General features: G+C 41.3%; 1 protein-coding gene across 3 annotated transcripts in view; it reads left to right on the top strand.

The window, feature by feature from the left end:
- Positions 1-8079, top strand: part of LOC103066363 (uncharacterized) — a 46780-nt gene extending 38701 nt beyond the window's left edge. For 2 of the 3 annotated variants that reach the window (XM_088152422.1, XM_088152421.1), the window contains one exon: positions 1533-3510. In XM_088152422.1, the coding sequence (XP_088008548.1) occupies positions 1533-2284 (752 nt within the window). In that variant the 3' untranslated portion in view covers positions 2285-3510. Of the gene's footprint in view, positions 1-1532; positions 3511-6943 lie in introns of those variants that run through there. The other variant, XM_088152420.1, reaches the window with a different exon arrangement.
- Positions 8080-18550: the final 10471 nt, after the last annotated feature.

Here is an 18550-nt window from a genome sequence, read left to right on the forward strand (position 1 = left end):
GTCTTACTGGTTCAAGGCCAACCTGCTAGACACAAATGCTCTTAGTTATTTTATCTTTAGAAGAGGAAACCTGCTCAGCAAGTCTCTTGACAGCTTCTGCAGACAGTGTTGAAACCTGCTCCTTCGCTTAAGTACTTAACAAAAGGAACACACTCATTACAAGCGCTGGCATTCAGCCAAATGTGCTTGGCTGCTGTGGTGCAGGGGAATTGACAACCGACAAAAGATGCCCAGATTCTGCCCTGTGCTAGTTCTTTTGCATGCCTTGTGAAGCATGTGCTATCTGGCACAGAAACAAAATTTAGACAAGACCCCTCTCAAGGATGGGAGGACATTGTGGATTTTAATCCCCCCCCTCAGAAAAAAAGGCTTAAAACAGAGTTTGGCTCTTTATACTGCTGTTGTTCTTCTCAATGTGGGAAAAGGCTAAATGATGCTTTACAAATGCATGAATTGTTCCTCCGTTGATCCGAGCTTCCATTATTTCTACCGTTTTGTTCTGCACCTCATGTTTCCTGAATGATGCTCACCATAGCTGCTCTCCTGCTTTGGCACTTTTTCCCTTTAAGGGTCATCATACATACCTTCATATTCATTGCTAGGTATTTATAGGTGCCTAAACAAAAAGTCAAAATGTCTATATCTAATCTTGATAGTAGCTTAACATTTAAATGATATAGAAAGGGGGAGCCGTTTGAAGATTTGTTTTGATGTTGTAATCTCCGTAGATTCCTGGTAGTTTCTATCCTAAAATAAGCATATAAAACACATTAAAATAAATCCAAAAATAATCACATAATACTATATGATAAGAACGTAGACAAAATTCAACAACAACAAAAAAATAGAAATAAAAGCACAGTTGGCAGCTATCTCTAAGTCTAACTCTAGCCATTGATCTCTGTCTCTACTCCTGTCTTTCTCAGTGTTCTAATAATGTAATTTCCATTCTGGTCAATTTCAAGCTCTTTCTGCCAGCCTCTAACATTTCCTTGTAACTTCCTATGCATTCCATTATTTTCTCACCTGTCATCAATCTATCAATATAATCCACATCTGTTCACATTCCCCTTCTCTATCCACTTCTCCTGACAGATTCCATATAACCTTCCCAATGCACTCTAAGCACCAAAACCTAAACCTTATACTCAGGGATTAGCCATCCTTTGAGAGATGCTCTTAGAAATTATGGTTTGCTGACACTTCATAGGAAGCCGATCCTCTTCTACCCTACTGCTCTTCTCAGTTTCACTTTGCCTGTGTCATATCCTGAAGCTCTTCTCATTCATGGGCAGCAGGACAATTCTGGAGCTCATTCTACTTGATGGCCCAATAAGAGTTTATTCATTTTGTGCTGGTCTCTTGAATGTGTTTGTCAGAGCCAACCTGCGCATGTCTGCTGACTGCATTTCAGTTTGTTTCAGGAGAGATTCAGTTCTTTGGGACAGTGGACAGTGCATTTCTAATGTTACCTAGCCTTTCTCTTGTAAGAGCATTTCAAGCAATGTATAATTAAATACCTTTCTGTACAGGTAACACTTTGCCTAGTCACCAAGCAGAGCAGCAATCAAATGGATTTTCTTCAGAGCTTCAGCAAGAAAATGCAGACTCTTCAAAGTGCACACAGGTAGTTAACTCAAGCCAACAAAAGATGGAGCAACTGAATGTAAGTCATCAAAGAAACTTGGGTTCACAAGCACCAGGTTCCAACATACCATCCCCAAGCCCACTGCAGTTCAGGAAACTCCCAGTGACTCCCAGGGAGGCCTGCATATCTAGAATGTTACCACTGACTCAAAACCTGGACAACCAAGTTTATGAAAGCATTGGTATTAAAGAACAGGAATTATGTACCAAGGATTGGTTGGAAGGAAGAAAGGGCTCCCAGTCGGCAGCTAATAAAAAATCAATCTGTGGCACAGCACATGGATTTGGAGCAGGGCCTGCAGAGCTTGGTGGGAAAGATTCTGAAGCTGCAGGATCCAATAGCACGCAAGTGCAGCTGTCTCCAGCTCCACAATGCCAGGAGTCATATGGCCAGTTGCAGGAAATGTTGCCTGAGAAAGAGGCCCCACCTCAGCTTGACTCTGACTCAAGGAGACTAAGTGCTATGTATGCTCGAGTGTGCAAGCGAACCAAGGCATCTCAGCCAGTGCAACCTGAAAACCACGATGAGCCTATGGAACAAGAAGAGGAAGAACCCCCACCCATTCCAGAAAAATGTTTTGAGCTCATCTATGAAAGCCTGGACATTGATAGTGAAATGCAGGTAGGGGGCTCATAGGTATATGACTTTCTAAACCTGAAGGTGCACTGTATCTTCTAATCTAAATAGGCAACTATAAGTATATTCCACCATGCAGAAAAGTCAGTTATGTACTTTCATATGGTGTTCATGAACCTCTGTGGTATACATGTGCTAGTAAAGAATTACCTGAAATGTAAGCTTTTTTTTTTTTTAACAATTCAGACTGCTACTATTTTCCATCTTCCAAAAAATCCTGGTACTAGAAATTGATTCCCTTTTCTTCCACTTCTTTAGCAAACACTTTTTCCCTTCTGACACCAATTCTGACTTCCCTGGGAAGAGGGGGTGACTGTAAAACCAGTTTATCTTTGTGATTTGTATATGATGTTCATCATGGGATAATACTGCTGAACTTATCTCAACCCCTGATTTGATGGATGTGGAAAGTGTGTTTTAGAAGAAAGAGCTGACAAGGGCTGAACAACTACTTGCATAACTGAGGGTTCTTGACTCACCTGTCTTTCATCTTGGAATTAAGGAAACAGTAGCAGGATTGTTATCAGTGGTAGGTGGAGCTTACAGCTTCATAGAAAGCAAGAGTGATCTGTACATTCAAGATGAGAAGCAGCCACTTTCAGGCTTTCCAGCAGCTTGGTGCCCTCTGTGATACAACCTCCTTTAGATGAATGTAAGTTGGACCTCTCCAAATCCGGGTCCTTTCTTGGAGTATACCCTGGGAATTATGGGTTTTATTATCCCAAACCTTCCATAATCTGTAAGCATAACCTGGGTGATGGAACTTGCAGGTAGAACATCCAAAGAGACTAGGATTGGGGAAAGTGGCTTTAAGTAACTCTAAAGCAGGGGTTTTATGTGGGATTTTACATCACCACTCAGTTATGGCTGTTCATGTTTGAATTGGAATGTTCAGAATTGTCACAAGCTCTGCCATAATTTAATTCCCACAACTCTAAAGAGGGAGTAGAAGGAGAGAGGAAAGAAATAATTTCCCAGTCTTGGAACTTACATTCACCAAACTACAACCTTGGGGTAATTGTTTTGCTCACTAAAATGAGAAACTGCAATGTACAAATGATAGGGCACATTTTGCATTCTATCAAATTATAATATTCTAAATATAACAAATCTATAGCATGATAGTATCAAATATGTATTTCATCTATTTTTAAAAATAATTTATCTTCACTTTTTGCATTGACAAAGGAATCAAGGCAGCTAACAAAATTAAAATGGACTTGAATATCAGCATCAGTAGCTTGTTTGCTTATTTATTTATACAATTTATAGGCCACCTAATTCCCAATGATCCTGGGCTGATTACAATTAAAAGTGGGGGGGGGGGAACCCAGACCAAAGTATTCATGAGTGGCCCAAAAGGTGAAAGATAACCTACCCCCCATCCAACAGAGAAGGCACACCTCCAGGATCCCAGTAGACAACACTGCTTAATTGATGGGACTTGAAGCAAACCCACCCTGCCCGATCTCACTGGATGATCAGAAACAATTGGAGACCATTTGTCCTTCAAACAAGGAGGCCCTATACAATGAAGGGCTTTATGGGTGAGAATCAGGACCCACATTTGGACAAAGATAAAAAATTGGCAGTGTAGCAAAGACTCCAATCCCTGAGTCCTGAGGGCAAAACAAACAGGTAAGTGCCCAGCCCCAGCACAGAGGACAACTTTCCAGCACTAGTAAGGACTCAAGATGGACAAAACAGGCCCACAGATGTCTCCACCCAGCCTGGCAGTCCTCCCACAACACCAGAATCTCCAGCTCCTCTTCAGGAGCTCCCACTGTTCCCCTCTCTGGGCAAAAGCACCCAGGGGATAAATCAACAACCCTGGCCAAATGTCCAGACCTGGTACCAATGGGGCAGTAGAGAGTCCTCCAAGTCTCAGCTGGAATTGCACCCCACAAAGCTGGCAGTCCTGCCGCAACCAGCTAAACTCTGCCAGTTGGTGATTGGGAACCTTGCCCAGTCTTCCCAACTGCAGCCCACCTTGCGTTGAGCTGGCAGGGAAACCAAGCCATGCCCAGATTCAGGCCTTAGGCCATTCTTTCAACAGCCCACCTGCACGCTCCCTGCTGGCCACCACAAAGCAGCTGCACTCCCGGTCCAGACCCAAGGATGGTCTCTCACCATACGCTGGTTCCCACCAGCTGGTTATCTGTACCGATAGTTACTAACGAAAGAAAGGAAGCCTATACGTGCATGAGGGATCAAGCTTTATGCTTCTAGAGAATTGGTTCTTTATGGGCTTCTCTGTATATCACGGCACTCCAGCATGTTTCTGGTGGTGCTTTTGGTTTGAGCAGGATATTGTCTAGGCCTCCTAAGCTAAAGAAGGTGACCCAGATCCTGTAGTTTGAGTACTGCAGGGAAGATTGGTGATGGTCAGCTGCTTTTCAGGCAAAACTTTCTACGAGGCTGATCTTACTGCCAGTGGTGGAATGATAAAAGTTGAAATGGTGATGCTTGCATCTAGTTGAACAGATTCAATCTGGAAAACATTTGTAGTGAATGCAGACTAAATTGTATTTTAAGTAGTCCCGTGAAATAGAACAATAGGGCAGAAGTATGGCATACATGACTTAAAAGTAATTTAGATCTTGTTATTTATGAAAGTCTAGATGAGTTGAGCTTTAATAAAATTCAGCAATTCAGGCTTTGCCTAACTCCAGGCTAACTCTGGGTGGCTCACAATAAAAACAAAGTAAGAAATACAATAAAAAATAAAAAGGATGGTGAATCCAGCAGCAATGCCTATCCACACAAACATATTCAAAGGCCATCCCCCAACCACCTTGGCTCAAGGCCTGGGAAGACAGCCAGATCTTTAAAGCTTTCTGGAATTCCAACAGGGTGGGAGTCTCACAGATCTCGGGGGAGCCTCATTCCAGAGCACAGGTGGCAGGACAGGAAAGGCATGTTTCTGGGGTCCTAATAGATGGCACTCCTTGATCAAATGAACCCAGAATGCATCAACCCTGTTGGATCAAACCAGCCAGGCCAACACCTGGGGAGATAGGTGGCTCAGTTACTCCATACAGTAACCAGGCGCTGTGCCATGTAGGGCTTTGTAGGTCATAACTAGCACCTTGGATTGCACCCAGAAGTATACTGGCCACTAATGCAACTCACAAAACAGGGATGTCACATGGGCATACCCAACACTGCCTGCTCTGCTGCATTCTAGACCAGTTGAAGCTTCCAAGTGGTCTTCAAGGGTGGCCCCATGAATACTGCATTGCAGTAGACAAGCCACAAGGTGACTAGGGCATGAGTGACTATCTGAAGGTCCTACCAATCCAGGAAAATATTTTAATGCATTGAAGTTCAGCTTTCAGATTTCAACTAGCAGTGGAAATAGTCTAACAAAGGAATGCTGCCAGTTCAACAGCTAAAGTGAAGTAACTATATTAAAGAAAAGTAAATGTGCCTCCAAACTTGTTCTTTCTGTGTTTCCTCTTCCTTTTTAATTGGGGTGGGTGGCTGGGCTATCTTTCATTTAGTCTTGGTGACTGTCTGGACAGGTCCATGTAGTTTTCTTGCCAATATTCTAGAAGTGGTTTGCCACTGCCTTCTTCCCAGGGATGAAAGAGAGAGCGACTGGCCTAAAGTTACCCAGCTGGCTTTGGTCCTAAGGTGGGAGTAGAACTCGCAGTTCCAGTTTCTAGCCTGATACCTTAACCACTAGACCAATCTGGCTTTCCTGTGTAAGCTAGTAAATCGTAAAACTTGAAGCTCTTATCATCACTTCATTCATAAGCCATCCATTATTCTGGCTTACCACCATTTAAAACCACACTCCTTTCTGAAAAATGTCCTGTAGTTGCACTCCGCTGAATAATTACTCGGTGAGGTACGCCAAGTTGCCAGGAACACAATTTAAATAAAAACTGTTATTTGCTTATTCCTGCAGAGCAGGCCATAATTGTGGGGAAAGTGCTCATTTGATGAACTTTTTGTAATGTGCTGTGCCTGGAATAAAGGGCATCTGTTAGAGCAGGGTTTTTCAACCTTGGCAACTTTAAGATGTGTGGACTTTAACTCCCAGAATTCCCCAGCCGGATGGTTGGCTGGGGAATTCTGGGAGTTGAAGTCCACACATCTTAAAGTTGCCAAGGTTGAAAAACACTATGTTAGAGCATTTGCACTATATGCAGAAGGTTCCTACTCTAAAAGATTTTAGATGGCAGAAGTGGAAGGATCTCTGTCTAATGGTCTATCAAACCCTTGGTTGGCAGAAGCAGCTTTCAGACTCCGGCCAGGTTTACACACTATGGTTTGCTCAAGTAATAAAACACAATTGACTGGTTCATATAACATGCTGAGGTTCATAAATCATGGTTTGAAAAACTCAGCTAAATTTGCAAAACAAACCTTACGATCATTTAGACTTTGATGCATGAAGCAGTTTTACATACTCATAGAAAAGTAAAGTTTGTGAGAGAAAAGAAGCAAAGATCTTGCAGAAAGTCTTAGGCCAACTTTTTTCTAACCTGCTGTCTTTCAGAGGTTGCACCATAGCTCCCATTGTGCCCGATGAACACTATACTGCCTAGCATTATGGGAGGTGGAGTTCACTGCAAGTCAGTGCTTGAAAAGGTGTGCTTTCCTCCTTGACTTTTTCTGCCCCTCCCATTCTTTCTCCTTTTTTTCCTGCAGGGAGGCGCTTAGCCCTTCCAGAAGCCTCAGCAGCAGGAAGCAGATAGAAAACTCCAGCCCAACTTGTGACCAGCCACCCCATTCCTTGTAGAGACATTGGGCCTGAGCAGGGACAGGGAGGGGGAAAAAAGCCCCTCCAGAGCTGGATACTCCAAAGGGGTTCTGGAGTTGGTGCACGGACATTTGATGGCACCCTCCATTATGGGATGCCTAAATATTAATGGCTCTAGAAGAACTGTGTGAAGATGCTGCTTCCAGAAACAAAATGTACAAGATCCACTTGGACAGACCTACCACCCTGTAGGTTTTATTTTGTCTTGAAGACTTTGACATTCTTTGGAGTGAACGAGAATACCATATTTTCTCAACCACAGCAAGCTACGCTTTCTTCTCTGTTCTTTCAGTCTCTTGAGTTGACAATGTGATTCCACCTAGCATGTAGGTGTGGAACCTATTGTAATTTCCATAGTGAGTTGCACAAGTGAGGTGTAGCAAGAAAACAAGAGCAGCCAGGTTTTGACATCTTCAGGGGACTGGACACATCTCTTTCCTTTTACCTCGGTGCTTAGACATATAATGTAGTTCCTTGAATACCATGACTAATTAAATAGCAGCCAGCCAAATATTCCTCTTTGTCTGGTATGAATTTGGGGATTGATGTTTTTTACATGACTAATCTTCTGAGCTTTGTGTACTGATGTACTCTGAGAACAGGTGTCAGTGATCAGCTGTTCAAGGCCTAATTCTCACTGATGTGCTGGTGACCTGTCTCTGAGCTGTACCACTTCAGATTATAGGTGGGGGCTTATGTGATTAATTGAACTATGAAGAAATTTTTATGGTTTTACTCCCTTCGCATAAAACAACATCTCAGGGAAAATCCTTCTCTTCGAATATGCTAGTCTTCTATTATTTGAGAGAATAGAGTGCCTGCTGAAGGTATCTGGCTATCATGAGGTTTCGTTCTCTGTGGGAGGTCTTCCTCCTTTGGAACAGCTTATTCCTGAAGCGAAGGTAGCCCCTACTCTGGCCTTTGGAGTTGGATTGGCACTGGAACTGAATGTGGGTTGTTTTTATATAAGCTGTGACATTTCATATATTATTTTATTGATATTTGCACGGGTAAATTGTTACTGTTGCTCAGAAGTATGCCATTTAGAGCCATTTAAACTGAAGTGCTAAATAAATCTTACAAATAAATAAAATAAAACACTGCATTTTACTTGAATGTTTCTTAATAAAAATTAATCATTGGGACTAGTGCCTGAAATCTGCAGTGGTACACTACAGAGAAAAAAATTATTTCAATGGGAATTAGGAAATTAAAAGGGAAGAGAATTATGAGCTATCTCCAATGAAGAATTTCATCTATCCTCAGTTGGATAGCTAACTAGAAGATGGTTGGTGAGATTTAGGGATGGTTAGAGGAAATGCTTTTAGTAGAAAAGACATCACTGAAGATAATTCAGTATCTCATAGCTGTAGAAATGATTATGTCTTTGTAATTTTTCCACAGGTCATTAGGAAGGTGAACTTAGTCCCTAAATAATTTCTATTTTGCTGGCTAGACACAGGGCAACATAGATAGCGCATTAAGTTTGATAAGGCAAAGCAACAGTCACTCTCCACAAAAGGCTGCCTTTCATTTACATCCTTCTCTTATATGAAACTGAGGATAAATATTCAGAAGGGAGAAGGAACAAGAAGGGTCTATCTAGAAACATTCAAGCAGGAGGCCCAGATGACCCATGTGCTAAAACCCAAGACTTAGTCAAAGAGGTAATGAGTAATTCGTTTAGCTAGGTTGACCACACTGGTTTTATTTGGAATTCTGTGTGATTATTTTCCCTGTTCCCAGTGAACTTCATATATATCTATATATTTGGCTTCTTTGGTTTTAGAAGGGAATTTTTCATTAAACTCTTTCCCATGTGCAACACTACACAATCACACAACTACCTCTTGTGTTTCAGGATTGGCACAAGATTTTTTAAGTTCAGTATTTCTAAGCTTTGGGTAGGAAGATTGAAAGCATTGTCCTTTCTATTTCCTAGAGCTGTGCTGAAGGACCAAGTCTGGAATACAAAGCTTAAGAAGTCTCCAACTTGACAAACTAGGAGAGTGAGGAGGGTGTTTTCCTGGGGAGCTTTTGGAAGAAGGGGTCTGCCAGGGAGCTGTTTAATCAGTGTTTCCCAACTTGGGCAGCTTCAAGATGTGTGGACTTCAATTCCCAGAATTCCCCAGCCAGCATGGCCATTGTTAAGAATTCTGGGAATAGGTGCTACCATGATGCTCTTTCTTTATGTACTCTTTGACTAGAGAGCTGCTGGGAATCATAAAGAGACCTCTTATGAGTCTGGGCCTTGTACTAGAAAGCCTCAAGACCTCCCCCCTTAAGAGGGGGCTCCTATAGTTTTAACAGATGCTATAATTGTTATAATTGGTCAGTAACAATAATAAAATTCTGGGAATTGAAGTCCACATATGTCAAAATTGACCAGGTTGGGCAACACTGTTTTACATTACAATCTCTCCCCCCTCATTCTGTAGGAAACTGGAAAATAATTATAATTATTATGTCATTATTATCTAAGTCTATAATGTCCGGGCACATAGATTTTGAGGAAGCAACTATGCTTTATGTAAAAAAAGATTCTCTATTACCTTTCAGTTGCTAGATGTACTTCGGAAATAAAATATGGGTAGAAAAATTAACCGCAGCTTTCAACTTGCAGTGTTACCCTTCTCCCAGCACTCTGAGATCAAAGAGGGCATTGTCTTCTGCCCTAATTCCCCTCTCCCTCCCAACACTTCTGAATACTGGCTGCTATCTGTCTTGTAAAGCAACAAAGGCACACTGTGTTAATGTACTGGCCAGCCCTGGGCTAGAACAAAGGGAGACCATTTAGAATTAGGGCTCCAGGATAAGCCCAATGTTGTTGCCTGGTTGGGGGCTGGCTGCTACTGAGAATGGAAAGCCTGGGATGGAAGGACAGCTGAAACTGAGATGAGAGGGCATCCTCATCGTCTCTGTCCTAAAAGTTTGGGTGTTTTTTTTCTCCCACTGTTTTTCTATGGTTAAACAGGCTTTGCAGGTTTGGGGAAGGATACAGAACATTCTCCTTTCCCCAGTGTACTGGCAATGACCATGGGACAAATAGTCACATCAAGGCAACCTTTGTCACTCTGAAAAACTTGGGGCTGAATCTCTTGTTTCTAATGGGGAGGAGATTCAGCCCAAATTCAGCCATGTGATTTTTTTCACACGGGACTCTCAGAATCTGCTGATTTGTTGGCAGCCCTCTCTACGATAATGTAAGACTGGCTGAGTTTACTCACGTACACCTATAAGAAGTGTATTTGTCAAGTGTTTGCATTCTATGCTTCTGAGTCACAAATCTGTCCTGATTGAATAAGGTGAAGTCTCCATCCAGTTGTGCTCAACCCCTGGTGATTCCATGGACTTCCAGGGTGTTTTTCAACTTACCATTCTAGCCTACAGCCTTACTATTCCCTGGTAGTCTTGCCTCCAAGTACTAACCAGGCCTGACTCTGCTTAGATTCTGAGCCCAGAAAAAGCCATCCTCCCCCCCCGCCCCACAGCCCTGACCATACAGAGACAAGTAATGGCTAAATCAGTCCATTTTCCTTTGATGCGCACATGCAGCAGAATTTGTACTTTGAGTAAGAGGTTGGGAAGTATTGTTCAAAGATAAAGTAGGACATCTTCTCAGTGCTACACTATTTGGGAGGTATTAGAGACCCCTAAATAAGCCACAAAAAGACCTCAACATTAATTAAACAATTGAAGGTTCTTGTGGGTTCAGTCCTCCCCCACCTCACCCCCACCTTCTATGGAACAGAAAGATGCCTGCTATGTCTCTCACGGGATTATAGAGCTGGACAGATCCATTGAAGTCATGAAGCCCAATACCCTGCTCAGTGCAGGAATCCAGATTAAAATACCCCTGCAGGTTGGCTTTCCAACCATTGCTTGAACAGATCTAGTAAAAGGGAGCTCATCACCTCTGTCCATTCCAACAGGGAAGGTTGCAGAGAAGGTAGTTGGGCTGCAACTTCAGCACTGGATATAGGACTGAAGATAGTAGAATAAACTCTATTTCTATCGATGCAGCCTGAAATTGTGTGTGTTTGCTTCTTTGGCAACCCATTCGCTTTGCTGACTCCCACTGAGACTGTGATCTGCTACAATTGTATTTGTCTCTATTAAATTTCATTCTGGTATTTTCAGCCCACTTTTCTAACACAGAAAGATATTTCTGAATGTTATTTTTGTTTCAGGGTATTAGCTATTCTACCCAAATGTCTGCAAATTTAGTAAGCATCTGCAAATTCAGTAAGCATTCTCTTGAGTTCATGAAGAAATGTTGAAGAGCACCAGGCCCAGTTCTGAATCCCATGGCATCATACTTTACCTTACTCCAGTTTGATGAATAAACAGATGATAAGTATTTTTTAAATAATTTTTTCAGCTAGCTATAGGTCCACTAAATAGATATACCATCCTCCCTATAATTAAATAGCTTGCAGATCAGAATGTTTTATACTGTTTTATACTTGTATTCTGCTCTACAAAACAAGTGCTTTGTTAGCCAAGATATATTATGTCCACAGCATTCCCAAAATCTATTAAAGAAGTTACTTATCAAAAATGAAACAAAATTAGTCTGACAGTCTTGCTCTTGACAAATCTCACTGAATTGTTTCTGGAGTGCTTATAGATCAATCCATTTTATGATATAAGGTATTAATCATCTCAGTTATCAAGGTTAACCAACATCTCTAATTCCCTTCTGGTGATAGGAACAGCATTTGCCCTCCTCAAATGTTGGTACTTCACTTGCAATCCAGTATTTGTTAAAATTATTTAGTACTTCATTCTTTGAAATGTATATGCAATATACTGATGTAATCTCATCTTTCTATGATCAACATTTGCAGGAGGTGGACAATTCTGCAGACTCTTTGCATGGATTGTATTTTTTCCCTTTCAAATGGGTACTGGAGAGAGAATGAGACGTGATAGAACTGTCTTCTAAAGAGATTTCCTGTTATGTCTTTTCTGACTTGCCAGCTTTTGATCAGTACGTATCCAAAACTGTACTTCATGCACATCAGTCATCACTGGCAACCTTTCTGCAGGTGAGCTGGGTGAGCAAGATATAGCAGATGACTGGAAACATCTTTCCGGGTGGTGACCACCCATGTACTCTTCTAGCCATATTGTATTGCTCTCTTTGGCACTAGGCTATAAAAATAAAATATTATTATGGAAGCCATCATTACACCAATCAATTTAAGAATTTTTAATCCCCCAGGTCATTTGGCTGCTTTTATATTATTGTCAATGCTTCTTTTAGTAATGGACTCAGCTACTGAGTGCTAAGTGGGCTGTGTGCTTAAGAGATAAAGAAGGATACATTATGCTGCTGAGAGGAATTCCTGGCTTCGCAGGGTTATATGTCTGAGAATCATAACTTGTCTCCTGATCACCCGAAGAGAATGTTGGAGAAAAAAAGAACAAAGAAAATCCAGGTAAAGAAGAGTCTGGAGGAGAGCAGGGCTGGCTGACTGAGTGGTAGTCACACCTTTTAAACAGAAGCATGTCACATACAAGCAATCTTCTGTAGCAGGTTTAGACTTGCTTCTGTTAGACATTTTATGCAGGTGGTTTTATTATTACATTTCACTCTGCCAGCTAGGCATTTTTATTTCAAGGGTGGGAATTATAAACAGATATAAAAATAACATGACATTAATTTGAGTCCTGGGTCATTCATACATTTGCAACATAATCCAAACTTTGGAAAAATCACTTTCCTGCAGTTAAGATTAGCCAACAGGCTGCTCAGTAAACAAATAGGAAAAACAGATAGTGTTCAGCAATGATGGGTTCCTAGAAGATGCCCTGTGTATTTCTTGTCACTGTCCATGGACTTTACCCTCAATCTGCCCCTTTGTACTTTAATTAGCTGGATCTATGGAGACGGATCACAGTCAATTACTTATATTAGATATAGGTGGTGACCATGTATGCATATGTATGCTTTGTAAAGCAATATTTGCTGTGCTTCCATTTCTTATGGCAGGCACAGGGTCATCATCTGATGGAGAACTTTTTAAAGAAACAGGTAGCACTTCTGGAAGTGGGAGTGGAAAGTCAGTGCAGTTTGGAGTGGGGAAACACTAAACTATCTGCACAGAGTGCTGAAGAATTTGGCCCTGGTTCAGCCATTGAACCTTAAAATATTCAGGAATACAGAAAGAAAGACTTTAATTTATAATGCTAAACTCTTGAGATTTTTTTCTTACAGTAGTCTTCTCAATGCATCCCTTTCAGGTGTGCCGAATTGTAGTTGCAGACATCACTGAAGGCACAAATTTGGAGAAAGGTGATTTAGGATCATTGCTATACCTCCAATTTTGTTTTCCCAACAAGACCTTTTTCCCTTGCTTGGGTGAGACATGCTGCATCTGGAAGATCTGGTCTTTCCCAACATTTCTATAGTCCTTGGCCAACCACTTGCTCTCATTATCTGCCTCAGCTTTCTTGCTCCATGCAGACTTGGCACAGATTGAGAAAATACAGTCAAGTTTGTTTAAGAGCTTTGCCCATGAAAACATTATGCAGATATGGTAAAATGGGCAGTTGTGTGGGGAACTGAGAGGGCAAAAACCATGGAAAAGTATTCAAGAGTATGTGGGCCGCCCATTTGCACAGGTCTCCTCAACCCAAGCATGAAAATGGGCAGATTGTGACAAGGGACTGTTGACTGGCTGCAATATATGCACCCTTAAAGTCCACTGCATTGTAATCATTAATGTCAATGTCTCTTACTGTCAAATAATTCTGACAGCAGGGAACAGTGCAGTCTATACTTTGTAGCTGGAAGTAAGTCCCATTGAATATACTGGAAACTTACATTGGGGAAATGCCAGGCATTCATAGCATACATTTAACCAGATCAGTTAAAAGCCTAATAGCTAAATTTGCATAACATGTTAAGTTTGGTTAATGTGAACCTCAATACATTTTTACGACATAGCAAGTTGTGTGGATCCAGTCTGTTTGTTTATATTCAATATACTGAGAACCAGCTTAACATGCAAGTTAATACAGTAACCAGATTTGAGTGTTTTGTGTGACTGCACCCAATGGTGCTTTCTTTTGAGCTGACACATAGAGGATTTATCAACATTAAGAAAATAGAGTGGATTGGCACCAGTTTATAAAAAAAAATACTGAAAAGTATTCTTGGACTACAGTATAATTGTATGTATATGTGTAGTTTATTATGATTGCCTGGATTAATTCTGAATAAATATGGATAGAATCACATGTTGGTCTATATAAAATAAATTGCCAGTGAGAAGCAACACGCATAGGAGAACTATGGAGGATACAGTTTCTGGCCAACAGCCTAGAAATCTTGAGTTAGATGGACTAGTCTGTTATAGTACAAAGTAGTGTTTTACATTGTGCAGAAGTAGAAATAGCAGGAACATTAGGGGAAGTGATAATGTATTGCTCGAGTTCTTGATTGGTGATCTTGGGCCAATCACTCTCTCTCAGCCCTAGGAAGCAGGCAATGGCAAATCACTTCTGAAATCTTGCCAAGAAAGCTGCAGGGACTTGTCCAGGTAGTCACCAGGAGTCAACACTGACTCGAAGGCACACACACACACACATAAAAATACAGTTTAGGCACAGATTATCATGGAGAAAATCCATTTATGTGGTCATTAAGACTTGACACCAACTTGAGGCACATAATCAATTAATCAGTGATGAATGTAGCCAAATATAGTTTGGGTTTCAAGAAAATAGAGATTAATAAACTCAAAAGGAATAATATGTAGATTTCCATGGCAGGAAAAGCTAATTGGAAAAGGGCCCAAAGAGAGGTGGGAATTCTTAAAAAACAGACACTAAAAGCACAGTTGCAAACAATTCAGGGGAGGGTGGAATGCAGTATAGCAGAAGACACCATTATGGCTACACAGAAAATGTAACAAAGATCTGAAAATCAGAGAAGGCACATACAGCATGAAAGATCATAAGAGGGATGGGTCACTATAACTACAGTACAAAGCCCAGCTTTATATAGATTGAATCAGAAGACTAAAGATCAGAATGTGCTGAGATTAGCAAAGAACATTAAGAATAGCAAAAAGGGCTTATCCAGATATGTTCAAAATAAAAGAAAAAGAATCAGCAAAATGCTCACAGGGAACAAAAAAAGTAGAAATATTCATATAGTATCCTACTTTGGCTGAGTCTTTTCCCAAAATCAGGCAGTTGACTGAAGAGGCAGGATGCGGCCTGAGGTTAAGAGAAAGATAGTTGGGGAATACTGCAAGTTTAAAACTTGCAGGCCAGATAAACGACATCCTGGAGTAGATGAAGGCACCTGCTGAGGGTCTAGTAAAACCACTGAATGTTATTGTTGAGAAATTCTGGGGAATGGGTGAAGTACCAATTAAATGGAAGAGGCCAAATATCCCTATTTTCAAAAAGAGGTTGACCCAGCCCAAATTGCAAAGATCTTGAAAGCAGTGTCCTGTAGTGACTATCAGAATTCAGCATGAATTTCTTAGGAATAAGTGTTGTCAGATTCATTTAGTTTCTTCTTTTGTAGATTTTTAGTCGATTATAGTAATGCTGTGGACATACTAGATCTTGATTTTGGCCAAAGATCTGACAAGGTACCCTATGGTTGTCTGTTCAGCATGCTAGTAAAGTATGGGCTGAATGATATAACAATTGCATACCTAGGTGACTAGAAAATAATGCTCATTGATGATTTTGATGAAGAAGTGGAGAAAATGCTTATCAAATTTGCAAAAGACACAAAGCTGGGCGGGATAACTATTACTGTACTCTAGAGCAGTGTTTTTCAAACTTGGCAACTTTAAGATGCGTGGATTTCAACTCCCAGAATTCCCCAGTCAGCCATGCTCTAGAGGACAGAAACAATATTCAATCTTGATAAGGTACAGAAATTGCTGAAAATGATAGCATTAAGTGTAATAGAGAAAATAATGTACTAAATAGAGAATGAGGGATATCTGGCTTGGCAAAGGACTTACAAGAAAGATCTTGGAATTGTAGTTGATGAGTATGAGTTAGCAATATGATACAGCTGCAAAAATGTCATGTGCAATTTTAAGTGGTATCATCACAAATATCATTTCCATACTGGGAAGTAATCATTCCATTTGATCACAAAACAAATACTATGTCTGGTTCTCAATCATCCCAGAGTGCCTGGCATAGAATAATGGATTCAAAATTACCAATCGGTGGCTTCCAATATAATGTTAGAAGAACTTCCAAATAGAAATAACACAGTAGTTTGACAGTAGAACAAGTGACCAAGGGAGGTGTTAATAAATGAAGCACAGGGTAAAAAGCCATTTATGGGGGAAGCTTAAATTTGGATTCCAGCAGGGTGTCAGATTTGACGGCCTCAATATTCCCTTCCAATTCTGTGATTCTGCTTGTACAAGTGAAACTCGAAAAATTAGAATATCGTGCAAATGTTCATTTACGTCAGTAAGGCAACTCAAAAGGTGAAACCAAGATATGAGATAGACGCATTACATGCAAAGCGAGATATGTCAAGCCTTACTTTGGTGTAATTGTGATGATTATGGCGTACAGCTTATGAAAACCCCAAATTCACAATCTCAGAAAATTAGAATATTACATGACATCAATAACACAAGGATTAGGAATAGAACAATATTGGACCTCTGCAAAGTATGAGCATGCATATGTACTCAGTACTTGGTTTGGGCCCCTTTTGCAGCAATGACTGCCGCAATGCGGCGTGGCGTGGATGCTATCAGCCTGTGGCACTGCTGAGGTGTTATGGAAGACCAGGATGCTTCAATAGCGGCCTTCAGCTCCGCTGCATTGTTCGGTCTCATGTCCCTCATCTTTCTCTTGGCAATGCCCCATAGATTCTCTATGGGGTTCAGGTCAGGCGAGTTTGCTGGCCAATCAAGCACAGTAATCCCATGGTCATTGAACCAGGTTTTGGTACTTTTGGCAGTGTGGGCAGGTGCCAAGTCCTGCTGGAAAATGAAGGCAGCATCCCCATAAAGCTCGTCTGCGGAAGGAAGCATGAAGTGCTCCAAAATCTCCTGGTAGACGGCTGCGTTGACCCTGGATTTAATGAAGCACAGTGGACCAACACCAGAAGATGACATGGCTCCCCAAATCAACACAGACTGTGGAAACTTCACACTGGACTTCAAGCATTGTGCATTGTGTGCCTCTCCATTCTTCCTCCAGACTCTGGGTCCTTGGTTCCCAAATGAGATGCAAAAGTTGCTCTCATCAGAAAAAAGGACTTTGGACCACTGGGCAACAGACCAGTTCTTTTTTTCTGTAGCCCAGGTAAGACGCTTCTGACGTTGTTTGTTGTTCAGGAGCGGCTTGACAAGAGGAATACGACATTTGAAGCCCATGTCCAGGATCCGTCTGTCTGTGGTGGCTCTTGATGCACTAACTCCAGCCTCAGTCCACTCCTTGTGAAAGTCCCCAACACTTTTGAATGGCCTTTTCCTGACAATCCTCTCCAGGCTGCGGTCATCCCTGCTGCTTGTGCATCTTTTTCTACCACACTTTTCCCTTCCACATAACCTTCTATTGATGTGCTTTGATACAGCACTTTGGGAACATCCAACTTCTTTTGCAATTACCTTTTGGGGCTTTCCCTCCTTATGGAGGGTGTCAATGATGGTTTTCTGCACAACTGTCAGGTCAGCAGTCTTTCCCATGCTTGTGATTCCTACTGAACCAGCCTGAGAGACCATTTAAAGGCTCAGGAACCCTTTGCAGGTGTTATGGATTCATTACCTGATTAGAGTGGGACACTTTGAGCCCAGAATATTGAACCTTTTCACACTATTCTAATTTTCTGAGATTGTGAATTTGGGGTTTTCATAAGCTGTACGCCATAATCATCACAATTATACCAAAGTAAGGCTTGACATATCTCGCTTTGCCTGTACTGTGTCTATCTCATATCTTGGTTTCACTTTTTGAGTTGCCATACTGACATAAATGAACATTTGCATGATATTCTAATTTTTCGAGTTTCACCTGTATGTCAAACCTGGAAGGCAGGGAGGTACCTACTGTATTCTTTAGACAAGAAATACCCATCATAGGTTTGCTAAAAAAGCAGTTATGTACAAAACTATCTGTGGCCTTTTGAAAAGCTTCATCTGGCCCAAACAGACCTGCACTTACTCTGAGCAGAAGTTCTTTTATGAGATGTATTTTGTACCTATTGCCAACTGAATGCCAAAGGTTTTGGCAATGGAACACCTGAATGGGGTTTAAATTCCAAACTTTTATCAACCGTTGAGTTGTAAATGAAGAAATAGCTGATAACGGTACTCAATAAAACAGCAAGTCGGGGAATCTTTGGGATATGTTACTGCAGGGGTTGGAAACATGTTGCTGCCCTGCCTTGCAGGTAGAGATGAGAAGGTTGCTCCGACTTAATCATCTGCTGCCCTACAGATACGTTGGGCCTGCAATTCCCAGAAAAATCCAAGAATCAGCGGGCT

This window comes from Python bivittatus, unplaced genomic scaffold (genome assembly GCF_059951505.1).
Source record: "Python bivittatus isolate LINGU-HERP-01145 unplaced genomic scaffold, Pbiv_v1 ctg000690_np1212, whole genome shotgun sequence".
Lineage (NCBI taxonomy): Eukaryota > Metazoa > Chordata > Lepidosauria > Squamata > Pythonidae > Python > Python bivittatus.